We start from the raw sequence: 20,469 nt of genomic DNA on the forward strand, positions 1-20,469 counted from the left end.
AGTCATAATAATGCAATGCTGACTTTGGCCTTAACCCAAATTTAGAAAAATGGAATATGGAAATCACCAAACCAGGAGAAAGAGCAAGTGTGGATGGGTGGTTCAATGAAGAATCCTCATTTTTCCATGCAAATATCCTGGGGTTGGTTCCAGGCCAACTTCATGCACAATTAATAACCTTCTATCAATGGAAACATGCATGCCGCTACGATATTAAACAGGTTTCTGGAGAACTTTCAGACTAAGACCAACTAGAAAGAAAGCCATGGGGATCTACATCCAAAAATAAGCCAGCTGCAGCCTCACAGATCATAGTGGGCTGATCTCCAGCCAACCATGGGAATAGCATAGGGTCGGGCAGCACTGTGCATGGGGTCACCAGGAGCCTGACTCCATGAAGCTTGCGTGATCCTCAATATCCTAACAAAAAGTCAATAAAGCTAAAAGAAAGCAATATAAGAATACTACCACAGACCAAATATTTAGAGATGAGCCCCTTTCCCCAACTAAGTCTTCTAGAACCATTTGCATTTCAAATATATAGAGATAAAAAGAAGAGATTAGTGTTGTTAAAAATGAATGGAATAATGCCTTTGGAATGGCCTGTTTTACCTGAACATCTTACATTCTAATGCATTGTAGAGACTCTTCCCAAGGAGGAGGGAAGGAGCTGATCTTAGAGCTGCGCTGGGTAAACTACAGCCTTGAGGATCTGCACTACTGCCTGGCATCACCCTCTGAGTTCGTTACCACCCCAGAAGATGCCAGGGACAGTGTGAGTGGTGCAGAGAACCACAGCCAAGATGAACAATTCAGGTTTGGAGCCAGGTCATTCGCTCTGTCAGAATAGGAGGTGATCATGCACCTGGCCCAGTGCTAAGCACTTAAACATGCTTTATCTCATTTGATCTTCACAAGAAGGTAGTAGTGGTAGGGTTTGTGGGTTTTTTTTCCCCAAAATATCTTTGTTCAATTAAAGAAGAAAATTAAGTTTGCAGATAATACATAAATACTGCATTTACTAAGTGGCCAAGCTCGGAAGGAGATCTAAGAGCAAAATCTAAATTCCTCATCACTCGGCTACAAAGTCTCCCATTATCTTGACATATTTACAAGGAGGTTAAACTGGTTACATTACCAGCTCTACCACTTCCAGCTTCTTTGTCTTACAGAAAGTCACTTAACCTCTCTGGAAATCAGCTTCCTTAGCAGTATGTGAAGTTGCTCCCTGCTTTGTGACACTCAGAGACTAATGTCGATTCTGACTTGTAGAGATCCTACAGGACAGAGGAGAAATGCTCATCAGGTTTCCAAGGGAACAGATGGGCATGTCTTCTCCACCTGGAGGAGCTGGTGGATCCAAACCACCAGCTTTTCAGTCAGCAGCCCTAGTGCTTAGACTGATCCATCAGGGCAAAAAAATAAACCCAGGCCAAACAAAACCAAAAAACAAAGCGAAAATACACCAGAACAAAAAAACACTCCACAAAATTCACACATATTATCTTTCCTAAAGATAATTCAGAATATATATGGCTCAAAAAAGAGAACTTATGTGAATTGTGTGTCTTTTGCAACTAAAGTCTATGTACATTTATGCTCCTAAAATAGAACTTTTCTTGGGGGAGAGAGGGAGGTGGTCTTGGTCTTCAGCATAAACTTTAAGCAAAGCCGCCACTAGCTGTCGCTCTAAGACAGAGCCTGGGAAGGGTGAGCCGGGCTCCAGCAATAGTATACACAGGCCACAGACAGGCTGGTGCTCTCAGCATCACGTTCTTAGAGGTGGTAATCCATAGTATTTAGTTCTGAGGACTTACTCTCCGATCTATTTTCCATTAACCTCAGAGGGAGCTCATAGTGAGTCACACTGTTAGCTCAAAGGCTGTGCTTCTACATCAGTTCAAATTCACCAGCAGCTCCACGGGGTGGGGGTGGGAGATGGGCAGTCTCGTCTCATTAGGATTTACAGCCTCAGAAAGGCTATGGAGGTCATGGTGAGCCACAACTGACTGAACAGCAGTGAGTCTGAGCGTTTTGTTATTAGTTGCAGAGTTCTCTCTGTGCATGGTGTTCAATCTGTGATCATGTAACTATACAAAAAGATTAACTCTGAGAGGAAAATGTTTCACCTTCCTTTATTCAAGTATCTGTATGACTCTGGTAACTACTGTTGGCTACTAATCAAAATTTGGCAACTCAAATCTGCCAGTCATTCTGCAGGACAAAGCCATAGCAATAGGCTTCAGTGAAGATTTACAGTCCTGGAAACCCTGAGGGGGCCAGTTCTCATCTGTCCTGTAGGATCCCCACCAGTTAGAACCCACTGTTTTTCAGTTTATCCCAGCCAAGAGTGCTTTCAGATTCAGTAGGACTATTTAGCTACTTCACTGCCCAAGTCTGCCATCTGGTGGACAAAGCTCATGTTTATTTCTGAACCTTTTGACGTACTTTTAAACATTCCTTAACAACTTGAGCGGCAAACACTGATAGAAGTGTATTACTGGCAAATTACATTTGAGTTACAATATTTAGCCAGACAATCCACACAGATTCTCAACAGCAAGCCTGCATGCTATGAGAGTTTAGTACTAACTTTTTCTCCTCTTAACTGCTAACTAAGCTTGACTGGTCGGTTAGCAGTACAATTTGCTATGGATTATGTCACCAGAGAACTCCTTATCTTGATGTGGCCTGAGGAAGCCCAGCTGCATGGAACATAGGTATGCATGTTGCAAGAGAGCAAAGTAGATAATAAAAGGCAACCCAACCCACTGTTTTGGACTTTAACTCATAACAACGCTATAGGACAACTTAGAACTACACAACAGGGTTCCCAAGGCTGGAAATCTTCACAGATGCAGATTTCTACATCTTTCTCCCTTGGAACAAGATGGTGAGTTTGACTGCCAGCTCTTCAGTGAGTAGCTGAGGGCTCTGACCACTGTATCATGAAGTTTTCTCTGAGTGGATTCTCACATAAAATATCTTTTCTGTATGGCAGGTACACTGTTGTACATAGGGTCGCTATGAGTCGCAAACGACTCGACGGCACATAACAACAAAACAACAACATAGTAGGTAGTTCTCAACCTGCGCTATGTTTTGCAGGCCCTCCTCCCCCAGGAAAGCGTATGTGCATTTTTTTTTGGTTCTCCAATGAAAGAGGAACTCCACCAGCATTTGAAGGAACTGGATGTTAAACTTAATGCAAATGCAAGAGACTAATCCACTGAATTAAGAACCATGCCAAGCCAAGTGTTCCCTTTGTGAGACACTGCCTGAGCACTTAGAAATGACCAGGCAAGTATGCATCCAGTTAGCCAAAGTTCATTCACTGTCATCAAATCTAAGAGAACAAGAATCATTGCATTCGTCTACACTTTCCTCTTGTTTTTCTGTTGTCAGGTTAAGGAGATCCATATGCTTGATCAGTTCAAAGAACATCTCCAAGAGGTCAAAATAGATGAAGAGTCACATCATCAAGCAAACATCTTCAGTTTCCTGATGTTGTCAATAACTCATAGAGATAAGCTACTTGTAACATCATAATCAATAAAATAATTCCATGGGGCAGCCAGTTGGGATTCCCAGATTCAAATGATGCTTTCAGATTTTTTTTTAATTGAGATTTTAATGAATGTTTATAGAGAACTTGGGTTTCCATTCATTCATTGTTACACATTTTTCTCCCAGTCCCCCCCCCCCACTCCCCAGCCCAGTTTGCTTTTCTTTTTGGAAAAAAATTCTTTCATTGTTATACAGTAACCCCCCAATCAACTTTATTATGAAGCTCCTATTCTAGACCCTTGTCATGCCAATAATACCTAATCATATATTTCTTTTATATAGTTCTCTCCCTCATCTGATTCAATGCAGTATACATTTCTTATCCCCTCTTTTCTTAGTTTCCTCCCAAACCCCATGTCAGTCCTGTTTTATAACACTGGCATTATGCAGTATTTGTCCTTTTGTGACTAAGATATTTCACTCAAGATAATGTCCTCCAGGGTTACCCATTTTGTATAATATTGCATGAGTTTCTTGCTTTTCAATGCAGCATAGTATTTCATTGTGTGAATATACCACAGCTTCACTAGCCATTTGTTTGTTGAAGGGTACTTGGGTTCTTTCCAACTCTTTGCTATTGTGAACAAAGCTGCAATAAGCATAGGTTTGCATGCTTTCAGATTTTTACAGGCAAGTCTGAATGAGAGGAAAAGTTCTCACCTTGTAGATGCAGGACTTCGCATTCAGAAAGAAGAGTTCAATGGTGGCATTGTCCTTCAGGTATGAAATGCTTTCTATATAGAACCTAAAAGAGAAAAATTATATGTAAACCACAGAAACAAAAGGAGCACAAGATCAACTCCTCTCTCAAACAACATGATTCATTTCAAATGTACAAAACATCAAGGCTTTATCAATTGCTTTTGTATGGAAACAAGCTGCTTTCCCTAGTACATGGATATTGGTTGTGAACACTATCCTTGGCAGGCTCCACTGTAGCTGAAGAGCTGGCCTGTCATCAATTTTAAGAGCAGATGAAAATGGATCATCTACTTTATTCTCCTTGTCTGCTTGTCATAATGCTCTTCGTTTTTATTATCTTACTTTGGTCCTAATCACAGTTGACTTGGATCTTTTTAATCATCATATCCTCAGTTTAATGGAATAAGGGGACCATATTTCTCTTTGAAATAGCTACTCCCTATCTTCCTGAGGTGGCAAGGTGGGAGTTAGTTTCTGTACATCCAGAGAATGGTGGGTAAGTGTCCTTCACACTGTGACAGCAGTGCAGCTCGAGCCAAATGAGACTTGGATCTTTATCCATATGCAGAACAGATTGTGCTTTTCCAAAATGAAACATGCTGAAATTATTTAAGTGCATAGTAAATGAGGCTTCACACATTGACTTCAGAGTTTATTAAATTCTTTCATCAGAAATAATGTCTTTGTACTTATCTCAGGATTAGCTGCACGGAGGGAATGGGGTTCTGATGAAGAAAGAGGAAGTGACAAAAGGTAGAGGCTTGGAGGGAGGGCTTTGGTGGTGTGGCAGCCCTTGGACTTGAGCACTTAGGATACCTGGCTCCGGAACAAAGCATTCCAAGGGTGAAGGGAGTGAGAAGAGGAGAACTAGGTACTGTCATTGTCTAGAGCAGCATTATAATATGGTGGGGCATCAACTCTGAGAAAGTCACACCATCTCACTGTGTCCTCCTTTCCAGTCTGAAAAAGTGGGACTAGGTCACTGTTTATTCCTCTAGGAATGTCCTCTTTATAAATATTCAAACACAAATTTGAACCCAAAATCAAACAACAGAAGCAGTTAAGAAAACCAATGTGGTATGAGACAAACAAAACACATCTGTAGGTGAGGTGAAGCCATGGCCCATCAGCTAATAACCTATCTACAGATAAAATAAACAATCTTTTTTATCATACTTGTCAAATGTAATACAGACTATTGTGCTGATTATAGTGCACACTCACTGAAAGTTGTGTATGGATCCAGAGTAACTTCAGATATTAGTTATATATAGGGAGAGTTACATATAGGGAGCTCTGGTAAGGAGTGGTAAGTGGTAAAGAGTTGAGCTGCCAACTCAGAGGTATCTGGTTCAAGTTCACCAGCTGCTCTGTGGAAGAAAGTTGGGCAATTTCCTCCCATGTGATTAACAGTCTCTGAAAACCTGCTAGAGGGTCAACTATAAGTCAGTTCCAATTTGAAGGCACAACATATAAAAATATAATAGCATAAAAGTGCTATTTACACTATCCTGCAGCTTATAAAATATGCAATAGCATTATAACAAACCTGTCTTATTGTGAGGATTACCAAAATATGACAAAGGGACACAAAGTGAGCTCATTTTATGGGGAAAATGGTACCAACAGACTTGCTAGACACAGGGCCACCACAAACTTTCAACTTGCAAAATTATGTGTGAAACACAGAAAAGCAACACACAGTAAAACTAGGCACACTGGAAATGGAAACTAAAATGCATGAGCAAAATCTAGATATAAAAATAAAAATAGATTAAATCTTATTTAACTGGAAATAAACCTACATCTCTGGTGGCATAGTCTGTAAGGAGCTGTGCTGTGTGGTTCAAATCCTCTATGGGTTCCTCAGGAGAAAGATGGGAAATCTCCTCTCATGCAATTTACAGACTTAGAAAACCTGTTAGTGATGAGGCAGTTCTAACTTGAGGACAAGGAGTTGAATTTTTTTTCCTCCAAGGAGTAGTCCGAATAGGAAAATGTGCAGAAGGGAAGAAAGAGGTGAGGGAAAGAAGGAGGGAAGGACAAGAGAAAGGGGGGAGGAGGAGGAAAGACAGAAAGGAGGAACAGCCCTAGGGAGTTCAGGAGAGGTCAGCTCAGATTGGGGATTTGTGGTACGTATGATTTGCTATAATTGACTCTTCCCCCTGCTTTTAAATTGTGATTTTAATGAAAACTTACATAAAATTGGATTTCCATTCATTCATTATTGCATTTTCCTGCCTACCCTTGTCAATTAACTTTTAAAAAATCCTCATTCTTGTCTCTGTCTTGCTTAGAATTTGCCAATCCTAGTCCTCTCCATCTCAAAATAATCGTCTTTCTCCCAGCTTACTCTGATCATTCACCAAGAACCAGCGTTCACCCCATGGCATCATAATTTTTGGTGACACAGTCTGTCGTGTACATAGACAGAAGGTCTTCTCATGAGGCTGTTAATTCCTTCAGGCCTAGACCAAACCTCACTCATTTATATATCCCGAGTAGCAACGTAGCTCCTGGAATGAACAGGTGCGTAAACAGGTGTCTACAAAGGATAAGCTCTAGTTATGAATTTGTCCTGTCTAGAGGCCTTCCTGGACCACAAATGGCTCATGGAGGCAATGCCGAGAGAAGAAATGATCAGTGATTTCCCACGTGGTACAAAATTCCAGTTTAGGAGTCTTAGGCTACACACTTCCTGTCCTTCATTACTTCTATCTCACTATTCTCATGGAAAGTTGTTATGGCAAGTCGACTCACGAGCTGGTGCTCAAAGCAGTCTGCTGGTGATTAAATGCCTTGTACATAACTCAGTGGGAAGATTGATAATTTGGACTCACACAGCGGGTGGCTCTATGGGAGAAGAAAGGCCTGCACTTTTGCTCCTGTATAGATTGTTGTTGCTGCGCACCATCGAGTCAGAATCGACCCCTAGCTGATCCTCCGGGGATTTTCTGAGGCAGCTAATCACACGGGAGGAGATTGCCCCAGCCTAGGAAAACCTCAGGGGTGGTCCTACTCCATCACATGGTGTCGCTAGAGCTGGAATACTGGAGTACACAACAACAAACACTTCGCATCCTCACACTACAACAATAGAGGGCCTGTAAGAGTGACAATGTCCTCAAAATTGGAACAAAAATTTTGAGTTGAAGTCTCTGGGGTCTGAAATAATTTCCCAAAGCAGTGCCACATAGTTATCCCATTTATTTTAAATGAAACAAACCTGGAGCAGAAATTCAAGACTCCTAAACTGAAGAGATACTGCCTGCAGTAGAAGAAACTGGCAGCAGCATGAGGCATTCGGAATCACAGAAGCCCAGAAAGACTGAGATATAAGGCATCACGTCAAAGGCTGGGTAGGGGAGACAGGTGTTGAATGCAGTAGATTGGAGTAGAAGGGAGTGCTGGTGGAGCAGGGAAAGGGGCGGGTAAAGGTATATGTGCCAAGGGTGGGGACAACACTGAATCGATTGGTTATTTCTATAATCGGGAAATATGTTTAATCTACTCTTTTCCATAAAATGCTTGTCTGTGAGATAATGTTCTAAATATGAGCACTCAAGACAGATTAGGAAGAAGGATTGGCCATCCACTTCTGAAAAAGCCGGCCTTTGAAAACCCTATGTACAACAGAGCACACTTAGACTAGCAGATATGGCAACTGAGGCTGAGACCTCAAGTATGTAAACACACAAGAGGAACAGCTATAAGTGACTGGAACTAGTGATTGGAACATGAAATGTGAGAACCATGAAAACTGGATATCATTAAGAAAGAAATGGAATGCATAAATATTGGCATACTAGGTATTGACAAAATGAGGTGGACTGGCATGGGACATTTTGAGTCAGATAATCATATGATCTACTATGCCAGAGATGAAAAGATGAAGAAAGATGGGGTTTCTTTCATAGTTAGAAAGTCATTTCTAGATCCGTCTTAAAATACAATGAGTGACAAGATAATATTCATAAGCATGCAAGGAAGTCCAATGAATACCACTATCATTCAGATATATGCACCAACAACCAGAGCCAAAAGAGGAGGAAACAGAAGATTTCTACCAACTTTTGCAGTCAGAGATTGATTGAAAATGCAATCAAGACACAGTAATAATAATGGGTGAATGGAATGCAAAAGTTGAGAACAGAGAAGAAGGAACAGTAGTTGGAAAACATGGACTTGGTGACAGAAATGAAGCTAGAGATAGAATGACAGAATTTTGCACAATCCATGACTTATTTATTTTAGATACATTTTTTTAAGAAATGTAAATGCAGGCTATACACATGGATTTCCCCTGATGGTATGTATAGGAATCAAATAGATTACATCTGTGGAAAGAAAAGCTGGAGAAGCTCAATATCAGCTGTGAAAACTAGGCCAGGCGCTGACTGCGGAACAGACCACCAACTACTCATATGCAAGTTCAAGCTGAAGTTGAGGAAAATGAAATCAAGATTATGAGAACCAAAATTTGACCTTGGGTCTACCCTGCTCAAATTTCAAAACCATCTCAGGATCAGGTTTGAATCCTTGAACACTAATGAGTGAAGACTAGATGAGCTTTGGGAGGATATCAAGAATATCATCCAGGAAGAATGCAAAAGGTCATTGCAAAGACAGAGGAGGAAGAAAAGACAAAATGGATGTCAGAAGACACTCTGAATATTGCACTAGAGTGCTGAGAAGCCAAGGCAAAGGGAAGAAATCAAGATATTAAGGAGCTCAGCAAAAGATTCCAAAGGGCAGTGCGGGAGGACAAAGTAAAGCCTTACAATGAAATATGCGAGGAGCTGGAGTCAGAAAATCAAAGGGGCCAAACTTGCTCAGCATTTCTTAAGCTGAAGGGACTGAAAACAAATTCAAGCCTCAATTTGCAATACTTAAGGATGCTTTGGACAGAATATTAAAAGGTCCAGGAAGCATGAATATGAGATGGAAAGAGTATGCATAGTCATTGTACCAAAAGGAATTGGTGGACACAGAAGAATTTAATCAAACAATGTATGAGCAAGAGCCTGTGGTGATAAAGGACGAAGTTCAAGCTGCTTTGAAAAAATCGGCAAAAAGCAAGGCTCCAGGAATTGATGTCTTATTTCAACAAATGGATGCTGCCCTGGATGTACTCACCAAGTTGTGCCAAGAAATCTGGACAACCACCTGGCCAGCTGACTGGGAAGAGATCTATATTCATTTCCATTCCAAAGAAAGGGGATTTGACAAAGTGCTAAAATTATGGAACAATCACATGCAAGCAAGATTTTGCTGAAGATTACCCAAAAACAGCTGGAATTAACAGCATATCGACAGAGAACTGCCAGATGTGTAGGCTGGATTTAGAAGAGGCTGTGGCACTAGGGATGTTATAGCTAATGTCAGATGCATCTTGGCTGAAAGCAGAGAATACAAGAGGAATATTTATCTGTGTTTCACTGACTGCAAAGGTATTTGACTGTGTAGATCACAACAAACTGTGGCTGACTCTGAGAAGAATGGGAATCCCACAACACTTGACTGTGGTTATGCGAAACCTATACTTGGACCAGGAGGTGGTCATCAAAACAGAGCAAGGAAACATAGCATAGTTCAAAATTGGGAAGGTTGTGCATCAAGGATATGTCCTATCTCCATACCTTTTCAATCTATATGCGGAACAGATAATCTGGGAGGCTCTATGAGGAGAAGTGTGGCATCAGGATTGGAGGAAGAGTCATTAACAATCTGCATTATGCAGATGATACAACCCTGATTACTGAGACTGAGGAGGATCTGAAGCACTTGTTGCAGAAAGTCAAGCACTGTAGTCTTCAATATGGATTGAGGCTCAACATAAAAAAAAAATTCTCTTCACAGGGCCAATTAGCAGCATCATGATAGATGGTGAACAGACTGAGGTTGTTAACAGCTTCAGTTTGCTTGGCTCTACCATCAACACTCTTGGCACCAGCAGCAAGGAAATTAAAAGATGAATTGCATTGGGAAAGTCTGCTGTCAGAGACCTCTCCAAAGTACTGAAGAGCAACAATGTCAGTCTGAAGACTAAGGTGTGCCTGAAACAGGGCATGGTCTTTGCAATTACTTGCTATGTGTCAGAATGCTGGACAATGACTAGGATTGCTGGAAGAAGAATTGATGCCTTTGAGCTGTGGTGCTAGAGAAGAGTATTGAATATATCATGGATGGCCAAGAGAACAAACAGGTTCATCCTAGAGAGGGTGAGATCAGGTTGCTCGTTGGAAGCAAGGATTCTGAAGCTTCATCTGAATATACTTTGCACATGTTGTAAGACGGAACCAGTCCCTGGGGAGGGAAGTCATGCTTGGATGAGATGGACTGAGTCAGTGACTTGGGTAACGGGTGTAGGTGTGTTAGAGACAATAAGGTTGGCACAGGATGGAGCACAGTTTAGGGCTGTTGTACATAGGGTTGCTATGAGTCTCAGGCAACTTGACAGCACATAATGACAACAATAATAACGACGACAACAACAACAACAACAACAAACCCATTTTATCCCATTTATGAATGGAGAATGGCAATGAAGGAGCGAAGACATACTGTTTCTCCCCACCACTCCTACCCAGTTTTCCCTGCAATAGTTTATTAAGGAAACCCAACATTTCCTTTTCAACTCTCTAATAACAGAAAACTGAAATGAGGTGACAAATTCTACACTTTGGCTACAGCATTCATTTCCAGCGAGTTCACACTGCCTGGCTATAAAAGATGTTGATAAAGGGAAGGAATGGCTAGCTTATTTTAAGCTGAAGGGAAAACCACCCTCTCTTAAGGTAGTTTCCTGTTACCACTCAGAGGGCAGTCTGGAAACTTCTGTCAGTTCCCGGTTGTCCTACTATTGTCTGTAGCATATCCTTCATTAAGGGACAGGTGAGTAAAAAAATGACTGGTGACTTGTTAGAATATCAACTCAAAACTCAAACTCATTGTCAATGAGTTGGAACAGACTCCTAGCAGATCCTCTATTGGGTTTTAGAGGCTATAAGTTGCCCTGAATAAAGCTGTCCATCTTTCTCACTTTTGAGCCACTGGCAGATTAGAATCACCAGAGAGGTACAAGCTTGGGGTGAGCAGCACAACTTCCTACAGACTCCACCACCAGAGCTCCCTTAGGATGATCAAGTAGAGGAGACCAAAGGCACAGGTAAGCTAAGCTGAGAAGGTAGAGGGGCAAGAGATCCAGACAAACGGAAACAGGAAACCCAGGGCAGAAATGGACACACTGTGAGGACCCAGCCAACATCTAGGAATAGTGTATGAACTACATGAACTTGTGTCTGAAGCACAACAGAACGTTCAGAATAAAACAAAGAAACCAAAAGGTTACAGCCAAGGGGAAAATGCTTAGAGAACGAATGTATAGGGACTCAAGTTTATTCATGGTTATCAAGGGTGAGAAGGGAGGAGAGGTAGGAGTCCCTGTGTAGGGGACAATGAGTAATTGTCAATGGTAGTGGAATATTTGCATAGACAGTGGTAGTGGTTGCACAGTGGGATGAATGTAAGTAATTGGCAAATCCTTTCTCAGATCTATTTTCAGCACACACACACCCCTGCCCGCCATCCCTCGACCTATCAGCAGTTTCAGTTTTGAAAGGCCAGAAGTCGGAATCCACCAAAGAACAGGTCACTCAGATTACAGCCAAAGAAACCCTCTGGGGCAGTTCTACTCTGTGACACTGGGGTTTCAGCAGTCTGAATTGACTCAACGGGGCACAACAACAGAGAAAATCAGACCTTGGCATTTCAGTTGTTGTTGTTAGGTGCTGTCGAGTCAATTCCAACTCATAACAACCCTGTGAACAAGAGACCTGAACCCTGTTCTATCCTGCACCATGCTCACACTTCCTGACACACAGGAGCCCATTGCTGCAGTCACTGTGTCAATCCACCTTGTTGAGGGTCTTCCTCTCCTTCACTGACCCTCCACCATTCTCAGCATCATGTCCTTCTTCAAGGAATAGCTCCTCCTAGCGATATACCCAAAGCATGTGAGGCAAAGCCACACCATATTTGACTCCAAAGAGCAGGCACCCTCTTTAAGACGTATCTGTTCGTTCTCTTGGCCATCCTTGGGATGTTCAGTGCTCTTCATTAACACCACAGCTCAAAGGCATCGATTCTTTTCCTATCATCCTTATTCATTTTCCATATCTTAGATGCATAGCAAGTAATTGGAAAGATCATGGCCTGAATCAGATGCACCTTAGTCTTCAAACTGACATCATTACTCTTCAATAATATGGCAAGGTCTTAAATTGCAGACTTTCCCAGTGCAATGTGTCTGTCTCCTTATTTCCTAACTGCTAATACCAAGGGTGCTAATTGTGGATCCAAGCAAGATGAAGCTGTTGACAGTTTCAATCTCCTTTCCATTCATCATGACACTGCCTAATGTGCAAACAGAGCAGGGGAACAACGCTTGGTTTAAAATTGAGAAGGGGGAGTGTCAGGGTTGTAGTCTCTTTCCATACCTATTCAATCTGTGTGCAGAGCAAATTCTCTGAGAAGCTGGCCTCTCTGAAGTGTGGCATTAGGATTGGAGGGAGACTCATCAATAACCTGTGTTAATCAGATGACACACCCTTGCTAGCTGAAAGTGAGGAGGACTTGAAGCACTTGTTGCAGAAGATCAAGAAATGCAGTCTTTGGCGTGGATTGCATCTCAATGTCAAGAAAACAAACATTCTTACCACACAGAGGCATAGGGAGCCCTAAATGAACACTGCGGAGAGAAACTTTCTGGTGAAATGTTGATGGTTTGGTTTCTAAGTCATGTTTTCTTTTTGTTAAGAAGTTCTAGTCTTTGAATGGAAATCCCAGTTCTCTATAAGCTTTTGTTAAAATCTCAATTTTTTTTATATTATTATTAAATTTTATTAGTTTCAATGAACATTCACAGGGATTCTGGGCTTTCACTCCTTCATTGCCGCACCATTCTCTCCACCCTCCTCCCCAGTTTGTTCTTCTCCCCTGCCATCCGAATGTCTGTTTTAATTGTCCAATTGCCACAGTGCTTGTCAAAGTCAGTTCTGATTAATCTCCTTTGTCAGTGTGTCCTTTGCCATTCCCTATCACTCCTCCCTGAGAGAGACTTCACCCTGATTCATAAGGAAAAGGGGATGGCGTATTCTCTTAGCTACTTCCTGCTGAAAAGGGACGCTGTGGGTTTCAGGGTGAAGATCTTCTCTCACTACTCTAAAGGGAAAATCTCAATTAAAATTAAAAATATTCTTCAAAGAGGAGAGCGTGGGTGGGAGGGGGCTGGGAATCATAGGTTCACACAGTTTGGTGGGTATAAGGAGGGAGGTAAGGAAAATGGGAAAGATCCAGCAGAGATTTGAAAAGACAGACTAATGATGGGAATGGATTACCTGTGATTGGTTTTTTAACACATGAGAATGATTGTATGAAACACAGTATCAATGAAAGATAGTGTGAAACACAATGTATATAAACTTTGTATGCAAACCAATGCAAAATTAAAAAAAAACACCTCGGGGTATCTTTTTTGTATAAATATATGTGCTTTTCCCTCCTCTTCCACTTTATTTTTATTTTATATTGGTTTGCACACAAAGTTCGTATACATTGTGTATCATGTACACCGTGCATCACACAGTCCATGCATCACATCCACGTTGTGTTTCAAACGATCACTTATGTACACTGTGTTTTATGACATTAATCACCATTGATCTACGCCTACTGCTATGCCCTCTTTTCAGGTCTCCATTGGTTTCCTAATTACTTCTTTTTCTTAAATTCATGAGCTTTGGGAAAATCCTTCTTCTCAGCAGTAGGTGGCGATGTTGCATTTCCTTACTACTCCGTCCACAGATAAGGGTGGGCTTTCTCTAAGGCCTAGTTCACAAAGAAAATTCTGGATTCTTGGGGGTAAACCCAAGCAGAGAAATCATTCTTTTCGGATCCAGAGGGTCTGCGTGGGTAAGCTGAAGTCTGGTTCTTTGGACCACTTAGAAGGGCTGTGTCTAAGAGGTGCTTTTTGTGTCAGAAGGAACCGTACTTCTGTCTGAGGTGAGCCTCGGTAAGGCCCCCTCATGCTCCATAAGTAATGTCACAAGTCACCCAAATAACAAAACAAAGGCACAAGTAATCTCCACCCGAGGATGTTTTATCAGACATTTTTAAATCGGTGTGCACCTGCGCTAGGTGATTGTGTGCATGAGTATATTATATACTCTGAAGCCTTGTGAGTTTTGTTTTCCTTCTTAAACTTGCAGAATCCCAATGGGCTGAACATTGTCCAATCAGATGGTGAGAAGCCCAAGCAGATGACATCAGCCCCCCACACCTCCTGCCTCTTCCCTCTGCACCCACCCCTCTGCACGTGGTAATCACTGAATATTTTCAGCAAGTGTTAATTAAATGGACCAGTGATTTCATTTTGTAATGAACACAAGTGTCACATTTGGAATGCTGATTTTTGGTAGCAGCAAAGAACAACAATAATGAGAACAATAATTAATACTGCTGTGAGTTTCAGCGGGCAACTCTGCTGTTGGGAGCGAGCTTCAGCAGCAAAAAACCCTTAACTGTGAGTACAAGTCTGGGATGCACAGTTGAGATAGAACAATTTCGGGAAGCAGGCACCTCCTTTTAGCTACACGCTATCACCGTTTCCATGAATGACAGGGAGTGGTGATTGCTGTCATGGTCAGGACAGACCTCACAATCAGGCCCCTGGACTTGGAAACAAGAGCCTCACTCCCACATCAAGCTTCTGGCTTCTCCCCACTCACTTTCTGTTATTTTTAGTTTTTCAATTGCTCACTTCAGTTGACTGTGAAACTCTAAGATTGAGGAGACACATCTAATCTCTGTTTATTTTCCTACAAACAGTGTGGCTGGCCTGAGCTATAGCGACACTTGACTAAATACACAATTCAAAGAAGGAGCCCAGAAGTGGAAGACTCCTTAGGCGTGCAGACATGGCCCAAGAAAGACACCCGGGCTTCCTTGGGGGTGCAGGCACAGTCTCTTACACTTTTTCTTGATCTATTTCTCAAGCTGGTCTGGTGGCTACCACCAGAGGGGCACTGTTCAAATGTGGGGGACTTGCCTTGGAGCAGTGAAGACTGGTGTTGGGCACTGAAGTCAGACGTGATGCTGGCCATAGGGTGATGGCTGGATAGAGACTGTATGTGTATTTATGTATGAGAGTATGTAAGGGAGTAGAGGAAGAGGAAGCCGGACAGCTGGACAGGTAAGGAGAAATCAGGCCATACAGAACATGCTAAGGAAATCCTTTTTTTACCCTGAGTATTCTGGGAAGTGATAAGATATTAGGAACAGGGGATCAGAGAAGAATTTTAGAAAGTTCTCTCCAATATATGGAAGAGGCCAAGACCAGAACAAGAGAAAACAGAGGATTTCTGGTCCAAGAGAGGTTTATCAAGGCCTGAATTCCAGCTGAGAAGTGTGGCTGGAAAGTAAGGCACAGACACATGGGCTTTTCAAGGGGCAGAAATGATAGGAACTGAGCAGAGACAGAGGATAAAGGAGCAGGTGAGCGGGAGTCAGCAAAATAAAGGTTAATCCCTCAAGTCTCCAGCTTGGGACTTGGATGAATGGTGGTGTCATTATAGAGAGAGGAAGGCAGCACAAAGAGAGAAAGGCATTTAAGGGCAGAGAAATGAGGATTTAATTGGATTCGGTTGCACTTGCACACAGATGAGAATGAGCGGAGAGGACTTGGAGAGATGCTAGGCTTCCAAGACGCTAGGCGGAGAGTGGACCCTCCAGTGCTGGCTGCCATGAGGGGTGTGAAACTTTACACTGGGAGGGGCAGAGGGAGAGATGGCAAACAGGATGGAGGTCCGAAAGCAAAAGGGACGATATAACAGAGCGAGGGACAGAGCAAACAGAGAGGTGTCCCAGGAGAATGAGGTGTCCCGAGCCAAGGAGAGGGCACTGAGTGAGATAGGCCCAAAGCAGGCCAGAGCCATGGTGCTTCACGTCAGAGGAGGGCAGAAAAGGGCCTGCAGAGCTTGGGGTCTAATCACTAAAATCACCGGTGACTTTGGTAAGAAATTTGGCGGTATGATGAGAGCAGACACTGGGCTACCGCAAATTAAGAGACGAATCAGGTGCTAGGAAGGGGATAGCAAGTGCAGACTTATTTTTCTAAACTTTTACTGTGAGCAGAAGGGGAAGTGAATAGAAATAACTGCAAGGAAGAGTCCATGGAGACTAAGCAGCTTAAGAGAGAAAAAGAGAAAAGGCTTGATGGAGCAAGGTGACTGAGGCTGTACAAAGGGCTGGGATTCACCACATGTGGGCATGCTAGCCTTGGAGGATGGGGCAACAAGCCTCATTCTTTTGATGCGAGATGTGTGGACAGAAAATGTAAGTCTGAGAGTATAAAAAGTTGATGGAGTATCCTCATTATGGTCTTTACTTTGTTTTCTCTGTAAAATCATAAGCAATGAGAGAGAAGGGGGTAAGCATCTGGTCGGTGACAAGAGATGCAGAATACCTCAGCCAGGCAGGCACGCACGGGAGAACTAGCTAGTCCTACTGAAGCCACGCACAGACAATGATCACTATGAGCCATGCACCAGCCTGCTGCAGGTGTGCGCTTCATCATACACACGTATATTTTAACCACAGTCAGCAGCTCAAGGGCAAAAAGAAAGAAAACAAGACATGTGGTTTGAGCCATTCCTAGAAGAGAGAGAAAAAGAGAGAGAGAGAGAGAGAGAGAGAGAGAGAGAGAGAGAGAGGATGAACGAACAAGCAAAAAGAACTGAGTAAGAGAGGTGAAGGCCTGTGTAAGAGAATGGTTGGAATGATGCCCAATTGGATTTTAACTGAATTGGCAAAGAAATGAAGACAGGCAGGGGCTGAAATACTTTGGGAAATCGAGGGAAATGGATATGCAGCTGCATAAGAACAACTCTCTCTCTCTCTCTCTCTCTCTCTCTCTCTCTCTCTCTCTCACACACACACACACACACACACACACACACACACACACACACCCCTTTAGTGGTTTAGTGGAAAGGAGTTGTGCTTCCAACCTAAAGGCATGCAGTTCTAATTCATTAGCTGCCTTGGGAGAAAGATGGACAATCTCTCCTCCAATGCAATTTACTGCCTCTGAAAACCCACTCAATTGGTCTGACTCAACACAACATAACACATACAAACACACACACACACATACCCACACAGCCCTCCAAACCAACTGCTATAGTTTATTCTAACTCCTAGAAACAATAAAAAAAGACAAAGCAGAATTTCCCCCCATGTTTTCCAAAGCTATAAATCTTCATAGAAGCTGACTACATCTTTATTCCAAGAAGCAGCTGGTGCATTCGAACTGTGAGTTCAAATCACTGACTCTTCAATAAGAGAGCAGAACTGGGGTTTCCAAGGTTGTAAATCTTATTAGAAGCTAACTAATTGTAACATGTTTCTCTCATGGAGTGACTGGTTAATTAGAACCCATGACCTTTTGTTTACCTCACTTCTAGAGTCCATTCTGACTCAAAGTGACTCACCATTGGGCCTCTGGGGTCATAAATCTTTACAGAAGGAGACTGTCCATCTATCTTTGTGGAACAACTGTCTTCTGCTGGATTTGAACCTCTGACCTTTCAGCAATGCATAATACACTATATCACCAGGGCTCCTTTTGTTTCGCATCCAAATTCTTTAACTTCTGTGCCACTGGAGACCTTAATAATGGAGAGAGCGTAATTACGGATCATTTCCTTCTCTCTAATCCTTTTTCCTTCTCAGGTAATCATTAAGATCCTGAAGCCAATGCAATCATTCTTGACGCCTCTGCTGACGAGGAAATGGAGGCACCAGGTCAAGTGAATGAATGTTTTTTATTTTTTTGTTTTCTTTTTTGAAAGTGAACTAGGGAAGGGAAGTAAGGTGGAAAATGTGCAAGAATGAATGAATGAAAATGCAACTTTTCTGTAAACATCCATTAAAAAATCACAATAAAAAACAAATAAACAACAACAACAAAAGAAATGACCATTCCATGAAGAGGCAGGTTCTCAAATCCTCCATGCAGCCATTCTGAAAATTTCCCACAAGCCCTCTGATGAGGAAATGTTTATTAAAAAAGTATTTCAAGGATGTAGGATGAAGCAGAATGCTGCAAGTTCAAGTTATGTAATAGATCTAGGTTTTATATTTCCTAATGCTTGGCTCGATAATCAACACTCATGGTACCAGCAACCACGGAATGAAAAGACAAATTGCACTGGGAAAGTCTGCTGTCAGAGACCTCTTCAAAGTACTGAAGAGCAACTATATCAGTCTGGAGAATAAGGTGCACCTGAAATAGGCCATGGTCTTTGCAATTACTTGCTCTGCATCAGAGAGCTGGACAATGACTAGGGATGAATGACAGGAGAATTGATGCCTTTTATCTGTGGTACTGAAGAAGAATATTAAATATATCATGGACTGCTAAGAGAACAAACAGACTCCTCCTAGGGAGGGTGAGACCAGGCTGCTCCTTGGAGGCAAGGATTGTGAGGCTTCGTCTGACATACTTTGGACAGGTTGCAAGGCGGGATCAGTCCTTGAAAGGGATGCCATGTTTGGGAGGGTGGAGGGGCAGCACAAGAAAGGAAGACCTCGATGAGATGGATTGATTCAACTATGACTGGGGTAATGGGGTTAGGTGTGTCAGAGACAGTAAGATTGGCCCAGGATAGAGCAGGATTTAGGGCTGTTGTACATGTGGTCACTATGAGTTGCAGGTGACTCGATGGCATTTAACAACAACACCAACAATCTGTTGAATGGAGGTGAGGATTCTGCCCTTGCACTCACATAACGTTTTGAATACGCTTTACAGTGACTGAGCCTCTCATTGCTGTCTGTTGAGAACTGACTCACATTTGGCTTTCCCATGGGGTGTTAGAGGCTGTGAACAGCATGGAAAGAGACTGCCCATCTTTCTCCCATGGAGTAGCTGGAAAATTTGAACTGCCAGAGAGGTTAGCAACATAATTCCCTATAGCTAATACCTCCCAGAGCTCCTCTGAAGGAATATGTAAAAGCCAGATTATACAGCCCATCCTGGGATGAGAGTCAAGTTTAGATAGTCAGTGATACAGGGTTATTATTTCCACTTCAGGAATTTCTAAAATTTGGCTTAAGGCAGACAATCTTTCTCATGGTCCTCTTTTATAAAGTGCTTTATTCTGCCCCCTGAAGGCAAGCATCTGTTGCATAGATGCAGGCGTGTTTACACTAGAGGAGAAAAAAGCAGTAGGACACATGAGGCAAGTACATCCTAGTAACTGCTGGCGAAGCAGAGGCTTCAAAGGATTGACCATGCCCTTGTCCAGGAGGGCCCCCTATCCAACTGGGACTAAGTCCATCGGACAGAAGCGCCTCCATAGATTCTAGGCCCAGGTCATTTATGAAGGTAGTTTGTCAGCTCACTCCCTTGGAGGAAATAGCCTGGGGCTTCCCTAGAAAGACACAAAGCTGTGAGCTGTAAATTCTTCCTAGACCTCCAAAAAATCAAGGTGAAAACAAAGAAATCCCTGTGGGAGACAATCCACTCCTCTCTTCAAGACAGCAGAAGTCATGGAATCTGGAACTTAGGACCGTGGGATAGTGAGTGGTGGGGTGGATGGAGCCAATGTCTTCTTGGATCTGAGCGAAAGTTACAGTCACTCACAGAGGCTTTTGCAAAGTCCAAATGGCAGACGTAATGGCCTGATTTTCAGGTAATAAAAAGGACATGACAGGGTTGAGAGAGATCTTGAAGGGAGCAGCACAGAATTAATGTATCTGAGGATTCGACGACCCAGACATCAAGATGTCAGAATCTATATATAGCCCATTCGATAGGAACACAGAGAGTTTAGAAAGGTGAAAAAAGGTTGCAAGAGAATTACTTTGGCTTTGGACCTGCTGTGTTTGAAGCACTCATGTGGAGTTGTCCATGGGGCAATTAGAAATAGAAGCACTCTGCCTTCTAGAAAAATTAGCTTTCACAAGCAGCATGAGGAAGAGGTTGGCCCTGTGGCAGGCATATATGCCAGGCATCGGGTATAAAGAAACAGCAGCAAGAATTGACTGTATCTAAATGTGGCTACAGTGGATGTTAAAAATGAGTCTTTTGGGTGGTTTCTGCTGTGGTCTTCATGAAGTACGTGCAGCTGAAGTGGA

At 42.5% G+C, this 20,469-nt stretch overlaps 1 protein-coding gene across 2 annotated transcripts in view; it reads right to left on the reverse strand.

The window, feature by feature from the left end:
* FRMD4A (FERM domain containing 4A) overlaps positions 1-20,469 on the reverse strand; it is an 852,768-nt gene that overhangs the window by 167,793 nt on the left and 664,506 nt on the right. For both annotated transcript variants that reach the window (XM_006894277.1, XM_006894278.1), the window contains one exon: positions 4,228-4,312. In XM_006894277.1, the coding sequence (XP_006894339.1) occupies positions 4,228-4,312 (85 nt within the window). The remainder of the gene's footprint in view (positions 1-4,227; positions 4,313-20,469) is intronic.

Source organism: Elephantulus edwardii, unplaced genomic scaffold, assembly GCF_000299155.1.
Source record: "Elephantulus edwardii isolate Elephantulus edwardi_28Jun2011 unplaced genomic scaffold, EleEdw1.0 scaffold00139, whole genome shotgun sequence".
In the NCBI taxonomy this organism is placed as follows: domain Eukaryota; kingdom Metazoa; phylum Chordata; class Mammalia; order Macroscelidea; family Macroscelididae; genus Elephantulus; species Elephantulus edwardii.